The following is a 21,607-nucleotide window of genomic DNA, read 5'->3' as shown; positions in this document are numbered from 1 at the left end:
CCTCCACCATTACTCCTCCGTCACCAACCCCTCACCAGCCCCCTTAACCCCCTCAATGCCTCCAGACCACCCTCTCTCTCACCCTCTCCTACCTCACTTTCATCCTCACTTCCATTCTTCCTACCACCACCACCAACTCCTTCATTGGCAAGCTCTCCACCATTGGATGCAAAAAGATAACATTTGAGGTAAGTGTTGTTAGTTGTTTGTTGTATGTTGTTAGTTTAAGTAGTTGAAGTTGTTAGATTAAGTAGTTAGATTAAGTATATTAAGTAGTTAGAATGATGATTTTCTGAATTCTGAGATGTGTTAAAATACGGAATATAAAGTTTCGGAGTCTATACGAAAATTAATATACCGTATTCAATACGAATTATAAATTTCCGTATTCAATACGAATTATAAAGTTCCGTATTCAATATGGATAATAAAGTTCCGTATTCTCTTCCAGGGATGACAGAATCATTTTTATTTCATGAATCCCAATTGATTGAAGTTGGATTGAACAATGCTCAACCTGAAGAGGTGCCACCACCAGCATTTGTACCCCCGTGTATAAGTATAGATGTCTCGCATTTATTTACAACTGATCAGGTATTCTTTGAACAGATTTTTGCATTGTTTTGAAAGTGTAATATATCAATTCTTATTATGTCTTGATCACCCTTGTTTATGCCTTGTTTGTGTGTTGGGTATGCATCATTGAACAGATTTTCCCTACCCGTGATGATTGAGTTCATGGAATTGCGATTGAAAATGGATATGTTGTGTTGATCACAAAGTCAGATAGCGGTGGGAATGGAAGCAGAAAAGCTTATGTCATGTTGGGGTGCGAGAAGCATGGTAAGTATGTTCCCTACAGAGACCCTGACCTTGTTGAAGGAACGAGAACACAAAAGACAGAATGTCCTTTTAGACTAAAAGGACGACCTATGAAAAATGGCATAGATAGAGATTGGCGGCTAAAGGTGATGGAAGGTACACACAACCATGAACCAGCTAGGTCACTACTTGGCCACAATTTTGTTGGTCGTCTAAATTCCGAAGAGAAGGAGCAAGTGGAAAAAATGTCAAAGAGTTGGGTTCCACCGAGAAAGATGCTGTTGACTTTGAAGGAAAACAATCCTTTAAACTTGACTACCATATCTCAGATTTATGGTGCTTGCAAGAGGTTAAGAAAATCCCTCCGCGGGTCATTGACAGAAATGCAACACTTGTTGAAGAAGTTGGACGGTGACAAGTACGTCCACTTTGAAAGACATGAGCCTGGATCGGAAGTCATTAGGGATGTATTTTGGGCTCATCCAAATGCTATCAAACTGTTCAACACATTTCCATATGTAGTGATTATGGATTGCACATACAAGACAAACAAATATAAAATTCCATTGCTTGAGATTGTTGGACTGACTTCCACAGATAAGACATACTCCATAGCCTTTTGCTACATTGTTAATGAGGGCACAGATGACTACGTTTGGGCACTGGAGTGTATGAAGTCTCTATTAGCTAATCAAGCCATGTTGCCTAAGGTGATTGTTACTGACAGGGATCTTGCCTTATTGAGTGCTGCTAAGCAAAGCCTTCCCAACACCAGCCATTTATTATGCTTGTGGCACATCAACATGTGTGTTTTGGCAAAGTGCAAACTCTATGTTGGTACAGATGATTTTGCTGAATTGGTTATGGGGAAGTGGGGAGAGGTGGTGGATGCTGCAACAGTTGAAGAATTTGAAGTTCAATGGATGCAATTGTTTAATATGTGCAAGGACAAATACAGCAACTTTACCTCCTATTGTTCTACTACATGGTTGGTCCACAAGGAAAAATTTGTCAAGGCATGGACAAATCATGTGATGCACTTTGGAACAACAACAAGTAACAGGTACAAAAATTATATGAGCTTAATTTATGCCTTGTTATATGTTTTTCATTTGATAGATTGTTTACATTGGAGAGTTAATAAGATCAACAGGCCCCCCCGGAAACGGCGGAAACCTCTGGATCAGGTCCTCCTCGCCACCCTGTGCCTCTGGCACGACATCAGCATCAACATCAGGAGGAGGAATACTATCCTCGTCATATGACCCCTCCTCGCCGGATGACTCCTCGTCGGATGACTCATCGCCGGATGACTCATCGCCGGATGACTTATCGCCGGATGACGACTCGCCTGATGACTCCTCGCCTGGTGACTCATGGCGAGGTACCTCAACCATGGGAGACGGCGGAGTAGGAACTGGATCAGTAGGCTCAACTGGAGCTGGAGCTGAAGCCTCTACCATGGGCGACTGCATAGAATCAACTGGAGCTGGAGCTGAAGCCTCAACCGCCTGAGAGGTCGCAGCATGATCGCCGCGCCGGCTAGAAGCATGTAATCGCCGGTGTCTATCCTCTGTAGGCCCCGCATCCTCACTAGCTCGAGACCTCTTTCTGTTCTACATTCTCACTATATATTCAGAGCAAACATTTTCTAAATAAATTCACTGAATAAATTATACTCGCTCAATTACTAAATTTTTCAATTAAATCTCTAAATAAAATCACTAAATAATTCACGATGTTAATTATAAGTTTAAAAACATTTTATAAATTAACTAAGCTAATTAGATTAGGTTTTATAAATAAACTAAGCTAATTATATTAAGTTTTATAAAAACATTTTATAAATTAAGTTTATAACTCTAAACAGACACCAAATACGGAACATTAAGTTTCATATCCAATACGGAACATTAAGTTTCATATTGAATACGGAATATTATGTTCCGTATCGAACCAGAACTCCATTAACGACATTGCATGATTGGAACTCGCCCCAAAGACCAATTTATACAATTTCAGCCAACCTAACATCTACTTAAGCATAAATCGACTATCCTAGGGTTGAAAGATTCCATAATTTCAAGTTAAATGGTGAATTCAAGTTGAAATCCAAACTTACTTACCTCTAGGTTCAATGCAATGAATGGGGAGAATGGGGTTGATGATGGAGACGATGGTACCCTGTCCAGATGATGATTGAAGCAAGGAGAGCGTCGGTCTCGAAGATTGCAGAGCAAGGGTTGGGAAATGGGTTTGGAGCGCTGAAATGAGTTTTGAAAAAACCCCTGTCGATTACATAGTAATATAATACGGAACTTTATATTCCGTATTGAATACGAAATTTAATATTCCGTATTCTTTTAAAGGGGGGTTTTTCAGTAATTTCCCCACTTTAAGTGGGGCGCGGGGCCCCAAACCCAACTCCCATTTTCACTCTGCTTCCTCTCCAAATCAAGTGCGATTGCTAGTGTTCCAAAGGGATTGATCATGCAGAAGATTGTGCGAAATAGGAGATTCTTGAATCTTCCACCAGTTCTAACACTGCCACACTTGTCGCAATCTGCAGTGGACACAGCTCGCGGCGTTGAATCTCTTGATTTTCGGTAATTCAGCTTGTAACCCATTTCCTTTTTGTTTCTGTTTCCTTAGATAGGAAGAAAAATTCTGGGGTCATGTGAAAGATTCTGTTTTTGCTAGTTTCTGGTTAGTTTATGTATAAGATTATTGTTTCAAGTTCATGTTCTGTTGAATTGGAATGACTTGTTATTTCTGGGTTTCTCTTTTGACCAATTCAATTGATTGATTTCTTATTCATGATTATCATATGTTTGTGAAGTTGGTGCTGCACGTACAAAGTTCTAGTTTTCTTTTGATGGGCATGTGAATGATTCAATTTTTCTTATTGTAGTTAAGATAATTGTTTAAGTTCAGGTTCTGTTGAATTCGAATGAGTTGTGCTTTCTGGGTTTCTCTTTAAACTGATTCAATTGATTGATTCATTGATTCTTATCTGTTTCATTGATTTCTTATTCACCATTGTCATATGATTCTGACGTTGCTGCCACACCCAGGAAATTCTACTTCACGATTCATGTTTCCATGAATAGCAGAATCGTGATTCGAATTGTAAGATCGCACGATTCTACGATCTTTATCCGATCCAGGAAACTTGTTCACATGAAACTTGTGGGTTTCAATGGGTCGGGTTTCGCTGCAAGGGTTGAAAAAAAACCCTAGATTTCTCTTCAAATGAGACCTAATCTAGTCTCGCTTCTCCTCCTATTCCTTCACCTTTTCCTTGCTTAGTGCTTCTCCCTCACTGTTCGGATATAATTATATGCCGTTTGTTTGTACTCCTTGCTGATTTAAATTGACAGTTTGCTTAAAATTTTCAAGGAAGTTATGGCCATTACCTTAAATAATTTGTTGTTAATATTCCTGTTCTTGAATGGACTAGGGAAATCATAAACACAAGCGAACTTAGAAGTGCATTTGACAAATTCAATCTAAAAGGTTTGTCTGGATGCCTGAACTGGACTTCGAGGAGAAATGATAAGAGTCATGCTGCCTGCTATGTGATAAATCGCCATTTTATATCTGATCACAATGATAGATGCGCAAAAGAGTTCTCAAGTAAGGTGCAATGATCTATTTTATACTTTTTTTCCCTGTTGTGTATTTTAACTTGAAATTTGTTGTTAAGCAAGGAAGATAGATGACACATGCTTAACCATTTAAGTATATATAGCAGCCTAGTTGAATTGAACTTATTTTTCTTTAAATGAAAAAAAAATGTCATTTTTATTGAAAATTTTCATTTTGCACATTTTGATAATTATGCCACATTTTTATTGCCCTTTTGTTTTAGAATTTATGACTAATAATACTTACAATACGATGCTTCAGCTCCTTAAAAGTATTCCAGACTTTGTAAAGATAGTGGAGGTTGGTCCAAGGGATGGATTACAAAATGAGAAGGTTACTGTTCCTACCGATGTAAAAGTTGAATTGATAAAACTGCTAGTTTCTTCTGGGTTGTCTGTTGTTGAGGCGACTAGTTTTGTCTCACCAAAATGGGTGCCCCAGGTAAGAGTAGATTTATTTTTCCTTGGGACAGTCAATGATTTGTGATTTCCCTCTTATTACTGTCCGATACTCTTTTAATACTCTTTCTTGTTATTTTTTGTTTTGGTAATTGGTATTATTTTGGCCATATTTACATGTTTCTTATTATATGATATATAGTCTGTTAATTATCAATTGAATATATATTCAAAGATTCTTGTCTTGATTAATGTTCCCGTAATTCTCTTGTGAAAGTTTTATTTTTCAGTCATATTACCAAGAATAACGACTGAGTCTTCTCTTTGCTTGTTGCATGAGTTGGTCAGGTTTCTTGTGCACGTTATCATCTGTACCTCATTTTGAAAATTGTTCTAAAAGCATACTCTAGATTATTAGTCACAGATAGAAAGAGACCCAGAAAAGCTATTGGTCAAATCATTAATAAATATTTATATTTAAATATTTTTTCATTAGACTTGATTCTCAATAGGACATCGCAGTGCCATTTAATCCATGTAGCACCTAATGTGGGAAAAGGCTTTGGTTGTTATTGATGGCACAAGGTAGTATTTGGAACTTGGAAGTTAATGAGTGATCATGAAGATCTGTGGCATGGGTTAGTGGCTTCTGTAGGATTAAGCAGGACTGTAATCCAATTTCAAGTAGAATTGTGAATAGAAATGTAGGGTATTATGTTTCTTGCTTTTGTTAATGAGTGGTGACCATCTACTGGGTATTTTTGATGAGTAATAATCGCAAATATAAGTTTTCTGTGAGTTTCTGCCCGATTTGGTTTGAGCATCAGCTCTTCAACATTCACCTCTAAGAATGCAAGTAAGATTCACTTTTTTTTAGTGACTGAGGCGTGACCTATTGATTTGTTGGTCTACGAGTAAGGAAAATGTACAGTTACAGATAGCAAGAATTGATGTTCAATCGATTTTAAAGCTTGTTATAGTTTTGCAAAAAAAAAACACTTCTGTTTATGGGTAATCATTGTTATGTCAAATACCCACATGTATGTGTGCTTGTTTGAACTTTTAGTAAGTACTGATTTTTTCCAGAAAATTCAGATTAAATGTCAAATTTTCTTTAATAAGGATTGGCCAACTGCACATTTGTTCAAAGAGTGTTTAATTTTTCTAGACAATTGTCCAACTAGGAAAAATACAAAGTTTTCTAACTTTTTGCCTTCATATAATAATAGGAGGAAATATTTTTAATAAAACACCTATTTTTGTTGATTTTTTCCCTTGAATTCTTCACAAGACCTGCTGAAGTGTTATTTTGTATTGTACTCTCAAAACTGTATTTCAACCCCACTTTTTTCAGGCCTAGAGTTTAATGAATCATTTGACCCTCTGACCAAATAATTTCACATATTTATAACTTAATTCAGTTGGCAGATGCAAAGGATGTATTGGCAGGAATTCAAAATGTTGAAGGTGCTAGATTTCCTGTCTTAACTCCAAACCTCAAAGTAAGAATTATAAAGTGAATAGTAAAATTATTTTATTTAGAATTTGTTGATGGGCATGATCATCTGATCCACTTTCTTCCAGGGTTTTGAGACAGCTGTTGCTGCTGGAGCTAAGGAAGTCGCTGTTTTTCCTGCAGCATCTGAATCATTCTCTAAAGCAAATCTGAATTGTGGCATTGAGGATAATCTCACTCGTTGCCGTGACATTGTTTTAGCTTCTAGAAGCCTCTCGATCCCAGTCCGTGGGTATGGTTTTTGAGTAATATGTAGTAGTTAGTAGAGATGGATAAATTTTAGCTTTTTCTGAAATTTCGTTTTTCACCAGTTTAAGCTAAATAAGATTTACATGTATGGTCAATACTTTTACTAGATACATCCTGTTTTGAAAACAAAAATGGTGTTCACATTTTTCTGACAATCTTGAAGCACCACTTGTCAGCTATCAATTTTTTTTGACTTTGCTTGGATTCACATGGCTGTCTAAAGAATAGGTGATTTAGATCTGTTAGTGGAAGAATAACTCTTGAGCTAAGTCCCTCTTGCCATGTCAACAGTTTCATTTAGCTGTGACATCAGGTCAAAGGAAAGGTTTTGATTTCTATTTCATCTGAAATTGAAATAGATGCTGGTTGGTTTTGTTAATTACAGTTGATGGCATTCTCATCATCAGTATACTGTCAACCATGATGTTGAAAGATGATGGAATGTGTGTTCGGATTAACTTATTTTGAGGAAATAACCACTTTTTTTCCAACTTCCTGAGGGAGCTTTTTAAAAAAAGGTCTCCAAAATGAAGCAGAAACAAAAAATGATTTGGCACGTAATAGTGTGTCCTGGATTCCAAATTGTCCTTGCTAGAATCTGTTAATTTTTCCTTCAAATTACATTGATCTTGAAGCAGTATTCTGTTGATCTTAAAGAAGTACTATGTTGATCTTCCCTCTACTTTCACATTCATTTAGCATGTTATATCATCAGTCATGTGACTGATTCCATACTACAGATATATATCTTGTGTTGTGGGATGTCCTCTGGAAGGAAAAATTGCTCCAACAAAAGTAGCTTACGTGGCAAAATCACTTTATGAGATGGGGTGCTCGGAGATTTCACTAGGGGATACAATTGGTGTTGGCACACCTGGTAATGTTTCTTTGTATTTAATGTCACTTGTGGTTTTTTGAGCAATTTCGGCTTTGATTGCAGTACCGGTATATGTATATGACATGTTAAAAGGCTATGGATGCTCTAATGTTGTTTCAATTGTGTAAATGATATTCTAATGTACAAGATCCTGTTTAATAAAACAGAAAATTTCTAATTTTCCATGTTAAGGTAATGTCTAGAACTAGTTTCATTTTCTTATCTTAACTGTTTTAAGAAGGAATGGGATAAGATGTGGTATAATCTGAGGGTTTTATGATGGGACGTCTAAGGTGATTGAGATCTGTGAAGTGAGTAAAAGAACATCTTTCTGTTAGTAAAGTAAGTAACTTTCTTAAATTTTATGAATTTAATGGAAGTTAATGGTGTAGGCTTGTAGGGCAGTTTCATATCAGCTCTAGTAATAAACAAAGCATAGAAGATTAACTAATTGTCTGTAGTCAAAACTTTCATATTAATCTATTATACTTCACTGGTATGGTCCTATCCTAGTTGGTTTGGTTTATCAAATCTTCTTATTTGACTTAATCTTACTCATGTTTACAGGTACGGTCATTCCAATGCTTGAAGCTGTTCTTGATGTTGTTCCTGCTGACAAGCTTGCTGTCCACTTTCATGATACTTATGGTCAGGCACTTTCAAATACTCTCGTTTCACTGCAGGTAAATAAATTTTTTCCTTACGATGGTAATGTTTTATTCGGGCAGGTTGCTTGAATATGATTTTTTATGTTAAGAGTGTAGTTATGGAGGGTTTTGGATTCCTCTTATCAAAATGGATGACGTGGATTGTGTTCTTGTCCCTCAGTAATAAATGTGTTCATTCTCTGATTTGATGAAATTGGGTTAACTTCCCATAACACATTACTGAGATCCGATTTGTTTCTTTTACCAAGCAAGATAATATTGTCTTTGCAGTCTATAGAATTCTAGTTCTTAAGCCACATGTTCAACATGGACGTGCATGCAGAAAACTATCTCACAACCCGTGTTTTAAATTCTGAAAACCAGTGCTTTGCGGTTAACTCCGAAAATGCCAACATGATGCCACTATCTTTAATTTTTATATAGTTTATATAATTTAGACTATTTGCATATATAAATGCTCAAAAATGATAAAAAAAAATACTCAAGATTCATGACATTCATAATTAACAGTAAAACATCATAGTGTGATAAACAAAACATAAAAGTAAATAACAACAAAGTCAAGGTAATAGAGAAGTTTAAGCTTTATCTAAGGCTTAAACTAAACTTTCTAAAAACATGAGAAATTCAAATAAAAGTTTGCTAAATAGGAATCACCAATCATCCTCATATTCTATATCACTTTCACCACTATCACAGCTTTGTCATTAGATGGGTCTACTTAGATTGAGGAAGGAAGAAAGGTATGAGGAATTTTCTGAGACCCTTTTCAATAAGTTTCTGAAGAAAAAATACCCTAATGGTTACTTTCTGTTCTGAGGGCAGTTGAGTTTTTGCCAGTTCCACTTAATAGGGGCCAGGTAGCCCCATGAAGACTGCTTTTTCCGCCGTTTTAGTGGCCGTAACCGCTGCTATACTAACTGCGATGCAAGTACCAACCAAGAGCGGCCAGGGGCCACAACGCGCCACAATGTTGTTATAGCGTGTTATAGACAACTCTGCTTGTGACAACCTGACAGACAGAATGAAAATCTCAACTGCTTTGAAATTTCCATTACAATTCCTATTTGGTTAAACCTGGTCATGTATTTTTGTAGATGGGGATCAGCACTGTGGATTCATCTGTCTCTGGTCTTGGAGGTTGTCCATACGCCAAGGGTGCAACTGGGAATGTTGCCACCGAGGATGTTGTTTACATGCTGACCGGGCTCGGAGTGAAAACCAATGTGGACCTTGGAAAGCTTATGCTGGCTGGGGATTTCATCTGCAAGCATTTAGGGCGTGCATCAGGTTCAAAAGCTGCAACTGCCTCGAGTAAAGTTACAAATCATGCCTCCAAACTGTGAGTTGCTAAAGCCAGTAAAGCCAGATCATGTATCCGCATGAGAGGTAGATTTTACCCACTGCATTACTCTTGTTTACAAGTTATGACTCCACAAAGTGTATGTAAGTTGGTGTTAAACACATGTAATCAGGATAGAAATTGTAAAAATGCTTAGTGCGTCCAATGTCAACAGCATTGTCATCTTTGGCATATTTTAAAAATAAAATTAGTTGAAGAAAGTGATCCTTTTCTTCTTGTAGTTTGACCATTTTTAATGGATTTGAAGAGCCATCAATCACATTTTCTCTTTCTTATATTCAAGATTTCGGAGGTTCTTAAACATAGAAATTTGTTAGTTTTGTAAGTTGTGACAAAATTAAGGAAAACCAAGTTACCAGAAAAGGGAGCTAAGTTCTACTAAAGCTTAGGTGGCACATTCAAGGAACCATCTGATCATACTATCCAATTTACTATATGAGACCATATGATATTGAGTTATTGACTCTAATATGTTCCTAATTTTGATACTAGATTGTGGCATGTTGCACTAAAGAATTATCATTATCCTGATTTTGATCTTTTGGACCCTAAAAAATCTGCGCCACTCTGTGCAGTTATAATGCCATAGTGTATATTTGTTCAAGCTATATTTAAAATTGTTTGACAAGATCCTCTACAAATTGTTTTTTTAATGTAGAGGATCCTGATGCATAATTTAATTTTCTGTGTTATATTTGTTTGCTTGCGTAGCTAGTTGCATTTAGGCTGTCCTTTCCTTCATTGCTTTTCTTCATTTAGGGAAATTGCCTTCTTTCAACAGGGCCGTTTCTCACTAGTGTGTGACTGTGTGTATTTTGTGTGCATGGAGCTCTTCAAAAGAATCAATTTTGATCATATTTGCATGCTTGTTTAGCTAACATTGAGTCTCTTCACCTTTCAAGCTCTTCCTATCTACACACATTCTATTTGTTCTTATTTTTTGTTGAGAGAGAAGAAAAATTTATTCTTATTTATGTCTCTGGTTAGTAATTTAAGATCACAATTGAAGATCAGATTAATTGTCATTTTTTTTTATTATACCCTTTAGTTCACTAAGTAATTCTCTACTTAATCAAGTACAATAAATAAACTACTTTTTTCACTATTGACTAGTGTGGACAAATAGTAAAAATGGGAAATTTATAAAAGAATCTTAACAAAGTAATTGGATTCCTTAATTTAAGTGTTTATTCTCTTTTTGGAAAGATAAATAAAAATGGAGGGAGTATATAAACATATAGACACAGTAGTTATACCATTTACTTTTTAACAAGAGTATAGTACTACATCAGTAAGTTATAAGTTTATATTTGTCTGTATGTTCTTGAATGTATATATTTTGAAGTTAAGTGTGTGTATAGATATGATGTCATCTGGCACTGTTTACTTCTGGAGCACACGAAGAATCGCATCAACAGGATTTGCTCTACTTCTACTGAGTAAGAAATTTCCTGAATTAGTAAAAACAACATTAAAGCTGAAAATCCCATGTCTCCTGTCTGAAAAATCTTTGCCCCGCTTTTGAACAATCTTTTTATAACTGATAGTAATGTGCATTTAAGAGGTGTTTCTTACTACCTTGATTTTCTCTCAGACTGAGGATGTGTCTATAGAATAGAACTGTGACAACTGAGAAGTTATAAGTAGATGAGAGAGTTGTTGATGGCATTAGTTAGGTAGTTATTGCAGTTTTCCATTATTTAAATTCCCCCTGCTTCATTAAAACCACCTTTAAATGCACCTGTGACTTTGTCTCCTTAGTAGAATTCTTGGATATCTCTCTCTCTCACCTTCAAATTGGGATTTTATGGGCAGAAAATTTTGAATTTACTCAATTCTTTGCCTGGAGCTGTAGATTAGATGGAATAGTGTTTGTTTTATTGTTTAGATACAACATAAAGTGAATTCTCAAAGATGGCAGTGTTTTTATTGGCATAGATGGCATAGTGTGGTATTTCAAAGTGAGTGTCAAGTGTTAACGTCGATTTGCACTAATGCCAGCATGTATTCATGTTATTGAATGTGAGCTTAAAATTTTGAACTGTCTAATCTTAATTTAGCCACTCAAACGCTTTGAATTTTGGATTTCAAGTATTTCTGATCCTCTCAACCTCAAGATGTAGTGGTGAATTCTTTTGTGGTCAAAGTCATTACACAAAATTCAGTTGGAAAAATTTGCTTAGCAAAGGGTGAAGTATAATAACTTCAAAGTTTATAATAGTTTTTGTTAGTCCATAACTGGTTATAATTTAACCAGTGATTGTTCTTTTTCCTTCTTAAAAATGATTCCAAACTCAAATAAAGACACTTGCATGAATATACAAAACAATACAGTACTATTTTAGTAATTGACAATATCAAACTGATTGTGGGTCATTGTAAATGGTCAGAGGTCAGGGACCTGTTCTGGGGACAAAAGCACAGACCTCTCATTAAAACTCATTAACTTTAAATTCACCATCATTATCATTACATATTGGATACCATTCACTTCATTATACCTTGATGTCACAGATTAAGGACCTGCACCTAGTTTCCCCCACTCATTTCCCATATTTTAGAGTCACAATATGTGTTACACTAACTTTTAGAAGACAGTTTGTGACAGTCATAAACTACATAAATCACCGACAGATGTCATGTGTCCAACGATTCATGAAACCTTAGTGTATAATTTATAAAATGAAGCTTGTTGTAAGGAATAATTTCTTCTTATATTATGTGTCCAAGCACTTTCCTGCACACAACAGAAATCCAGCATGCAAGTCCCATATGGAGAAACCAAAGATCTCTTTACCATATTTATGATATCAACATGGACCCTCCTCTCATTTTCTCTCTGCCATTGCATTGGGTAAAATGGCTAGTCTTTTTTCCACTTCAGTGCTACTAATTTTGCAAAATCTTTGCTTTCTTTACCCTGTTTGTCTCTGAAAAATGAGTGTTTTTACCCAACTGCCCCTGAAGAATGAGAGTGAAATTCAGCAGTACTAGTAGTAACATCTAAATGCAGCAATAAATGCTTGACGTTTTCCTTTCATTAAATATACTCAAATGGGAGTGGAACCTTGCTTTAAATGCAAACTTTTGTCGTGTACATTTATGCTTGCTGTGACATTCTGTTGCCCGGAAAACGACTTCACATGCTCCTGATTCATGAAATAATCCTAATGTTGCCTTTGTGAGAGTTGTTTTTTTTTTAATCCAAGCACTACTAGTAACAACAATTAGCAAAATTGTCCATTTTTTTTAACATAACTTTTCAATTCTTGCTCTTGTTCCATGCATCTATCTTAGGATCCAGGTTCTGTATCAATGTAATCTTTTGCACAGTTATCTGAGTTTAGAATGTCCCCCTCCCCCACATGTTGAGAGAGATAAGGGTCTCTGATATTGGAGAAGGATTAATAACATGTTTGGATTCATAAAAACTACTCTTTACCAATTACCGCTACACTTTGTAACTTCTCTCCCGAAGTAATTATGGGGATTTCAACGACACATGTTGTAAGTGTGTGTTTGGTTTAACGTTGGTATAAAGAAATTTGGAAGAAATTGAATGTGACAAAATAATAATTATAAAAGTGAATTGAAAGTAAAATGATTTATATTTAGATACATGATTTTTAAATAATTGAAGCTAAAATCACTTTCTTACTAACTCTAAAGTTGTTTTTCTTCATTGGCCTCAACATCATTTTGTTAGCATGAAGTACTTCTAAGAATTTTTACTTGACAGTGAAAAACCATGTTAGAGAAAATTAGAACTGCTTCTATGAATGACTTAACATCAAACCAAACATACGAAAAGTTTGGGAGGTGATGTTTACACTTAATTTATTCATAATGTAAAATGAACCATAGGTAAAAAAATTAATGTTGTCAACAATTTGCTGATCAAATTTGACTCAATATTTTTTTTAAGAGCATTAAATGTCAAATTTGGCTGTTTGTGGAGAGTTCTCCATAATTCTGATGCATTTGCAGCCAAAGAGACACATGGTTCACACTGCACAAAAACAGTTTGAATGATCAAGGACAAAATATCTATTCTCGAAATAATTGTATACTCTGTATCCAAATATAATTATTTTATAATGTATAAGAGGGTAAGAAGCATGTCCTTAAATAAAAAAACCTGTAGCTATTTGACTAGTATTTCCTTTCTAACGGTAAAAACTGCAAGATGTTCATAGTTATTATTTCTTTTGATGTTTGATTGAAGGTAAAATCCAAATAAAATGTTTAAATATTACAAAGAAATTTGTCAGATTATGGTTAAATAATAAAGATATAATTAAATTTTGATTAAATTGGACATGATTTTAATTTAGAATCAAATAAAAAGGAGTGGTTGAGTTTGGTACCTATGTGAATTAATTTTACAAATGTGATTCTTTTTCCCCCACCCTGGTAAGTGGAAATATGGCTGGCATAGGCAATTTTTTTTTTTTAAAAAAAAATTGATTATTAAAGTGGGACCTGGTTCATAATCACGAAATAGAAATTAAGATGACTAGATGGCTGTGGACATTTTGATCCTCACTCACTCAGCTTCATGATTAAAAGTGTTATGTAGGTTGAAAATTTTATGCACATCCATGGACTCATCTCATCAATTTCACAAGAATCACTGTATACAGGACACCTTTTGTTGATGAAATTATTTGTTAGACCAAAATTTTGTCCCCCCACCATACATATGTGCTGCATTGCAACAAAGCTTAGTACTTTATGCAGAGCTTTAATTTTCAGCTGCAGAAATTAAATTTCACACTGAAACAGATGAGGTGATGGTGTGTAACAAAACAAGCTACTTAGTTGAGCATTCAGATCATTACATAATTAAAATGTGGAGGTTCAATTAGTAGAAATTTTCTTATAGCTAGTGAAGACAAAGACACTAGAAGTAAACAGTTTTCTTATGGTTTAGACAAAGATTTTTATTTTGCTCTAACACCAAACACCTGAACATTTTAGCAATGAGGGATTAATTTAAGATAACATAAACTTAAGAATTGTAGTTAAGATAAAGTAGCATTAATTAATCTACACAGAAAAAGCAACATAATAACAACATCAACTTGTGATTTTAAAAATAAGTGTAACTTTTTTTTCATTGGGGGAGAAAATATGTTCTATTCGGATAGAAAACCATGAGGCAAAATCATGGTTGAGAGAAGTAACTTATTTTAGCTTTTAATGCAGTCAACCATGATTTTGGTTTTACTGTGGTTTACACTCGTGTATCCAAACATACACTAAAAAAAAGTGTTGTATTACAATGTAAATGAACATGGATAACATATTTCAATTAGTTATTTAATTGACTATGATACTCAGAATCTACATACAGGTTTTCTCCAAGATTGATTTTAGCCTTAGAATTATCGCTGGATATCCAAACATGAATTTTTCAGATTTGATTTTGACCTTACAATAGCAAGATTTCCTAATATGCTTGGCAATACTCATTATTATATATGATCGCCATTTACATTTGGCCTAGCCATACACACTTTCTTCTTCAAGTCAGCAAACGTTAGCTAAATGTAGAAAACTTGATGATGTAAATGAGAATCTTGAAAGAAACAAAAATCCCAGAAGACAAATGAAGCATGCAAACAAACACATTCATTATCTTAACCAAAAGCACTAACAAAATCATTGATGATGAAGTTAATGCTCAAGATTTATTAATTACACATAGCTGAAAACTCATAATATATACGATTTCTTCAAAAATATAGCTATATTCTCTCATCATATCAATATAACTCAAACCTAAATTCTCATATACAAGTAGAAACTTACCGGAAAAGGACTTATAAAGCATTAAAAATGCTTTCAAAATGTAATATAAAGAAAGAGAAATAACAAAAATAACAAAAAAAGAGAGGAAGAAAAAAAGAAAACTAGGATTGAGAACTGGAATCCTTTGTGGATGTTGCATCAGTTTAACTTATCTGTTGTGTAGAGGGTTAGGACCTGTGTACACTTTCCTTTTCTCACCATCAAAAACTTGGTCTCCCTCTTCACTTGCATCTTTTCCACCATGGAATTTAGAGGAAGATTTAAACCCAGAAACAGAGGAACCACCTCTAAAATTTCCAACTCTGGTTTTCCCAGATGCTGCTTTATATGGAGCAGTGCTCAACAGCAAGAGCATCATCAGAAGGAGCAGAAAGAAAATCACAAAACCAAGTTGCTGGTTCTTGTTCTTCACGCAAATCATGGCATGGAATGAAGCACTACACAGATTCTTCTTCTTCTTCTTCTACTTCTTGTTGTCCTCTGTTTTGGAGCTGTGGTTTTGAGAGATGAAGCCTTTTGGTTTTGGTGATGTTATCAAGAAAAGAAAGATGCTTTTGAGTTTCTTTTTGTTTGGAAGCCTAGGAATTTGAAGTGGGGGGAAGTCAATGGAACGAGGGAGCCAAAATGCATAGAACTTGATGCTAGTTTCGTTAGTATATAGTAGTAGTAGAAATGTTTGGTTCAGATTTCAGAGCCAAGTTTTTTGTTTCTCTTTGCTGATAAAAAAAACACTCAAACTCTAGTCTCTAGGCAGAGACAAACACCAACACCAGAACAGTGAGAGAAACTAAAACTAGCATGAGAGAGAGGGAGAGAGGGGGAGAGAGAGAGACAGAGTTGGCTTGATGTGTAGAGAGTGAGTAAAAGTGGGAAGGAGTAAGAGAAGAAAGACACAAAGTGTAGTGGGTGGGTTTTGAGTTTCTTAAACTGAAAGCTTTGCTATGCATATTTGATACACGGTAAATACTTCTTTAGTTTTTGCGATTATCAAATACACCATATTTGATTGGGTGAAACTATTATCACCATCCCTTTACATACTTCGACAACCTTAATATTCGGCATTTATGATTGTGAAATGTATAAAAAACATAATATATACGGCATTTTAGATTGTGGAATGCAAATTATACATACCGCAATCATAAATGCGGAAAATTGAAACAATGGGATGGTGAATGAGTCTGTAGAGGAGCGGTGACAATAGTTTTACCCTGTTTGATTATGACCTCGCGTGTTTATCCCCGTGTATTCAAACATGTACTATTTTCATGTTTGTGAGCCTTAGAATAAATTGTCATTGATCAGCTGTTTGAAACATGTTTGGATCAACTTCTTTTTTCTTAAAATTAATTCATGCATCCAAAAACTATTCAAGAAGATTTTCCTTAAAATTTATAAAAGTATCTCCACCACCAATCAACTTAGAGAATTAATTTTAGTCTTAAAAAAAAGCTAGAGAGATAATAGTTTCTATAGTAGACATAATCAATTGTAAGAGTGAATTTCACAAGTTACCAATTTACCATATAAAAAATCACTTTTCATGTAAACGTATTCAAATATAAATCATGATTAACTCTCTTTAATTCACTTTATTATAATCTCTATTCAAACTCAATTTTTACTATGCTCATGCAAACATGCACTTAATATGTCTATAGGGTCATGTGAGATGAATCATTTTAATTTGTTGATTTACTTTTCCCATTGTCATATGCACTTTATGCACTCAGAAACAGTGCTTTCTCTATTGAGAATGTCTTTTTATTTAGGTTAGATCCCTAGGAGAAGACACGCCCAAATAGGGTAAGATGATATATTTGAGCCTTTACTCAATAACATGCGCGGAATCTTGATTGAAAATTGATGTGATGCACACGCACTGTTATATAGTTTTCCTTTGCCATCAGAATGAGACAATTTTCTAATGTGTTCAACCACGTTATGGATGTCTTGTATTAGTTGTATATATAAGTATTAGATAGATTAGATGAAAAACTTATATAGTTGCAAATCTAATTCAAAATCTTTACAATAATGAATCTAACCAATCTAATAGCTGCCATTGATGATGGGCGAGGCAACGCAGAGATTCAATGATTTGATTCCTTTTACCTATATAAATGTTTTAATATGATTACGATTTACAATAAGAGCATGTTGATCTCAAGAGGCTACATGATTATACTAAAGTATTCCCACTGCCGATAGTCATGATAAAATTAATTCTTTAATTTCGAGGTTTTAAGACCACATTAAATGATCATGAATAGACATCTTTTAATAAGTATTTTTCCATACACACATGAATCGAACTTTCAACTAAATGTTTAAGGAGTTCAGTTATTTACTAACTCTATTAGAAAGCTTATAAAAAAAATCTACCACATTAAGCGGATAAACATCCCAATGAGTCTTTTTCCCTGCACATGGATCAAACCCAGAAATCTAACTATTTACCATCTGTGTTATTTCCTATTGGTTGATCAGCAGGCTTTTAACTAATTTACCAAGACCACTTCCGGTCTTCTTTAATTTCGTACTGAATAGCTGCAGCTTGATGGTATTTGCTATCTGGTTCAGTGTGCTAAGCGGACTAGTAATATTTTATTTTTGCGGTAACACAATGAGATGATGGATTATTATTGGTTCTTGTAGACCCAAACAGTCATTTGAACCATTATCATCCTAATTAGTCCAAAATGCTCGCAACTAAGTGAACGCTAAATTGATCAATTATGATTAGTGTTCTTAAAAATATAAATGAATATGCATTTAATTTTTTTGGTGAAGAGATGCGAGAGCAACTTCTCGTAAATTGATAACTTATATGTACTGAGAGGAAAATTACATTGTCATTACAATAAACAGACAAGTTTATTGACATGAAAGAATAAAGAAGAATTGTATTTGAATTATAAAATTATTATTAAAAATAAATATAATATTAATTAATATTTTTTAAGTATTTTATTTCAACTCTCAAAAACATTATAGATGCACCTATAGATCGAGGTGAATGGAAAAACGAAGACAACTAAAAATATAGAAAAAAAAATATGAATAATGTGAAAAAAAAAATTATTTACCAAAAAAGGGTTAAAAAAATCATATTTACAAAATTGGTGTGTTTTTGAGAAAAAGCAACGGACGCAAGGCCACAGTCAGAAACCGTGGCCTAAAGTCATGAAAGGCCACAGTTCCTACCACGGTTATGGAACCGTAGCCTATACCATCTTCACATTAAATCCACTTTCTTCAAAGATTTCGTATAAATTATTTCCACTAAATGAAAAATGAATTTTTATATGTGTTTATAATTTCATATGAGTTTATTATATTTATTTTTTTATAGATATTTATTTTAAAGAACAAAAGTAAATATGAGCTTTTCATATATTAAATGTTTAAAATAAATATCATGAATTTAATATATATTTTTAAAATTTCATGAATTTAATATATTTATTTTTTATTTATAAATATTTAAATAAAGACTCATATTTAAATAAAGAGCCAATATTAAAATCTCGTGAGTTTATTATATTTTAAACATTTAAATAAATAAAAAGCTCATATTTATTTTTGTTGTTTAAAATAAATATCTATAAAAAAAAAATTTAATATACCCATATGAAATTATAAAAACATATAAAAATTTATTTCTTATAAGTGAAAGTTTTGGGAATGTGATGAAGTTATAGGCTACGGTTCTTAAACCGTGGCTAGAACCGGTTTTTAGGCCACATGTTCAGAACCGTTGCATTTTCCGACCATAGGCCACGGTTTATAATGGTGGCCATGCTTCCGTGGCTTTTTCCTCAAAAACACACCAGTTTGGTAAATATGAATTTTTTTACCTTTTTTGGTAAATAATTTTTTTTTTCACATTATTCATATTTTTTTTTCAAAAATATAAATGAGTATGCATTTAATTCTTTTTGGTGAAGAGATGCGATAGCAACTTCTCGTAAATTAGTAATTAAGTTTTATATACTAAGAGAGAAATTATTGAAAAGATAATTTGCAATACAATAAATAGACAAATTTATTGATATGAAAGAACGAGAGATTGTATTGAAAATAAATATAATTTTACTTAATATTTTTTAAGTATTTTATTTCGGCTCTAAAAAAAATCTAAATACACCTATAGATCGAGGTAAATGGAAAGATGAAGACAATTGATAAACAAAAAGAAGAGAGGGACATAGGAGCTTGATGTGGGCCACCAATTAATCAAAGGGTGGGGTTAATTTCAGAATGTATGGGGTACTTTCTTACTGGATATGATTATGTTCTTGCTAATGAACAGGTAATGAATTAATTCACACCTCAACGAAAATATAAAAATGTAATTGATTAAACTTCTTTATTAGAGACATCAGAACATAAAATAGATGACCCTATATGCTTTCTTTTGTCCCTATAGTCTAGTTCACATATAATCTCGAATTTGTCATATAGCGAAACCAACTTATATATGATTGAGCTTTTGGATTTTATATGGGCTGATTAAGTGCTTAGTGTGCTACATTATTTAAATTACACAGACACACACATATATATATATATATATATATATATATATATATATGTATGCCCCAAAGATGGGGTTAAAAGTAAACATATAAATTCTCACCGTGTTTAATCTATGTTACTTTCTGTCAAAAAAAAATAAAAACCTATGTTACTTCTTACGTCAATAAATGTTAAAGATTGAAACTGCACAAGAGCATCTACTTCATATTTTTAAGTGTCAAAATATGATTATTTTACTGTTAGAATCAATTTTGGGTGTTTGAATGTTCTTTCACCATTAAACCTATCTCAAAAATATTCAATTATAGAATAAATCTGCAAATTCTAGCTTGTATGAATGATCAATTGTACAACAATTCATAAAAGACGTCGTTTGTGTCATCTTAAAATCTATATATATATGAAAATAAGGTTTTCTTCTAGAAGACCTATGCCACATGTCCCCTCCTAACTAATTCATTTTCCCTCCAAAACAAAAAAACTCATTTCCACTTTTTTTTGCCACATTAATTGTTATGTTCAATAATACCTATGACTACATACACACTAAATTAATAATTTTGAAAAAAAGTTTATAAAAATAGAAACGTAAAAAAAAATTGAAACCGATAACTTCAGTTATTTTATTTTTTGTTACACTTAGAAGTAAAAAAAAAATTTAAGAATAAAACATCAGTATTACTTTTTTTTTTGAAAATAACATCAGTATTACTTATTACTTATGAAAACTATCAAGGTCAGGATATTGGTTATTTTTCTAAAAAAAGGATATTAGTTCAAAATCATATTATTTTCATCTCCTCCAAATTTTTGAAAAAATGATAACAACATGAACATCTCTAACTGTATTTCATTTCATCCATTATTAAAAATTCCTTATTATTAGATTTAAAATATTCGAAAATAATCAATTCTAATTAAAAGTAAATTTTATTTTCAATTTTTATTTTTTATTTTCGCTTATATTCTTTTTTAAGATGTATCGAGTATCAAAAAAAGATTATATTACAAAGTTGAAAATATGATTCATAAAAATAAATGGAATCCTTTTTATTTTAATTAATAATATAGTAAATACTTATAATAAATATTTTAATTATTTCAAATAAAAATAAATATTGGACCGATCCCTGAAGGGTGTAATTTATCTTTTCGATGTACCAAAAAAATTGGATTTTTTATTTTTATTTTTCTAAAATACTTTTTACTTATTTTTCGTTGATATCGTGGTTAAAATGATTTTAAAAGATAAATTAAATTATTTAATAAATTCGAATTTCCTTGATTATAGTAATTGTTTAAAATCTAATTGATATATTTTTTTATAGGTAAAAGTTAGTTGTTAGTAAATTAGTACAAATTTATACTGATTATAAAATGAGTATGATGAGCAAATGAATATTTGAAAATCAAATAAATATTGGTTTTTTTAAAATTTTCAGCATCATTTTTGTTTTGAATTTATCGAAAATTTTCCAATAGAATAAATATTTCATATTTATATTTATTCTACTCATCTTTACTAAAATTTTATTTATTATAATTGAAATTAATGACTTTAATCATTTCCTTAAATTAAAGAATATAATTAATTATCTTTTTGAAATTCAAATTTTAAAAACATTGATGCTCAAGAATTTATGATTTTTTGAACAATAATATAATTTGTAATAAATAACGAAAAACTTAATTAGATTAGAGAAGGTT

The 21,607-nt window shown here is 32.9% G+C and overlaps 1 protein-coding gene across 1 annotated transcript; it reads left to right on the top strand.

The window, feature by feature from the left end:
* The first annotated feature begins 3,262 nt into the window (after positions 1-3,262).
* On the top strand, positions 3,263-9,818 carry LOC130730055 (hydroxymethylglutaryl-CoA lyase, mitochondrial-like). The gene is made up of 8 exons (XM_057581938.1): positions 3,263-3,428; positions 4,283-4,463; positions 4,732-4,911; positions 6,290-6,370; positions 6,453-6,616; positions 7,374-7,510; positions 8,078-8,193; positions 9,276-9,818. The coding sequence occupies exons 1-8, from the start codon at positions 3,313-3,315 to the stop codon at positions 9,522-9,524; spliced, it is 1,224 nt and encodes a 407-aa protein (XP_057437921.1). The 5' UTR covers positions 3,263-3,312; the 3' UTR covers positions 9,525-9,818.
* The last annotated feature ends 11,789 nt before the right edge of the window (positions 9,819-21,607 follow it).

Source organism: Lotus japonicus, chromosome 1 (assembly GCF_012489685.1).
Source record: "Lotus japonicus ecotype B-129 chromosome 1, LjGifu_v1.2".
Taxonomy (NCBI): Eukaryota; Viridiplantae; Streptophyta; class Magnoliopsida; order Fabales; family Fabaceae; genus Lotus; species Lotus japonicus.
This window is presented reverse-complemented; position numbering and strand designations above follow the sequence as displayed.

What these genes read in the sequence shown, in the direction of transcription:
- LOC130730055 (XM_057581938.1), top strand. Translation starts at nt 3,313, where the DNA reads ATGCAGAAGATTGTGCGAAATAGGAGATTCTTGAATCTTCCACCAGTT. An exon ending in CACCAAAATGGGTGCCCCAG is followed by an intron (nt 4,912 to 6,289) that starts GTAAGAGTAGAT and finishes AACTTAATTCAG; the next exon opens with TTGGCAGATGCAAAGGATGT. An exon ending in TCTTAACTCCAAACCTCAAA is followed by an intron (nt 6,371 to 6,452) that starts GTAAGAATTATA and finishes ACTTTCTTCCAG; the next exon opens with GGTTTTGAGACAGCTGTTGC.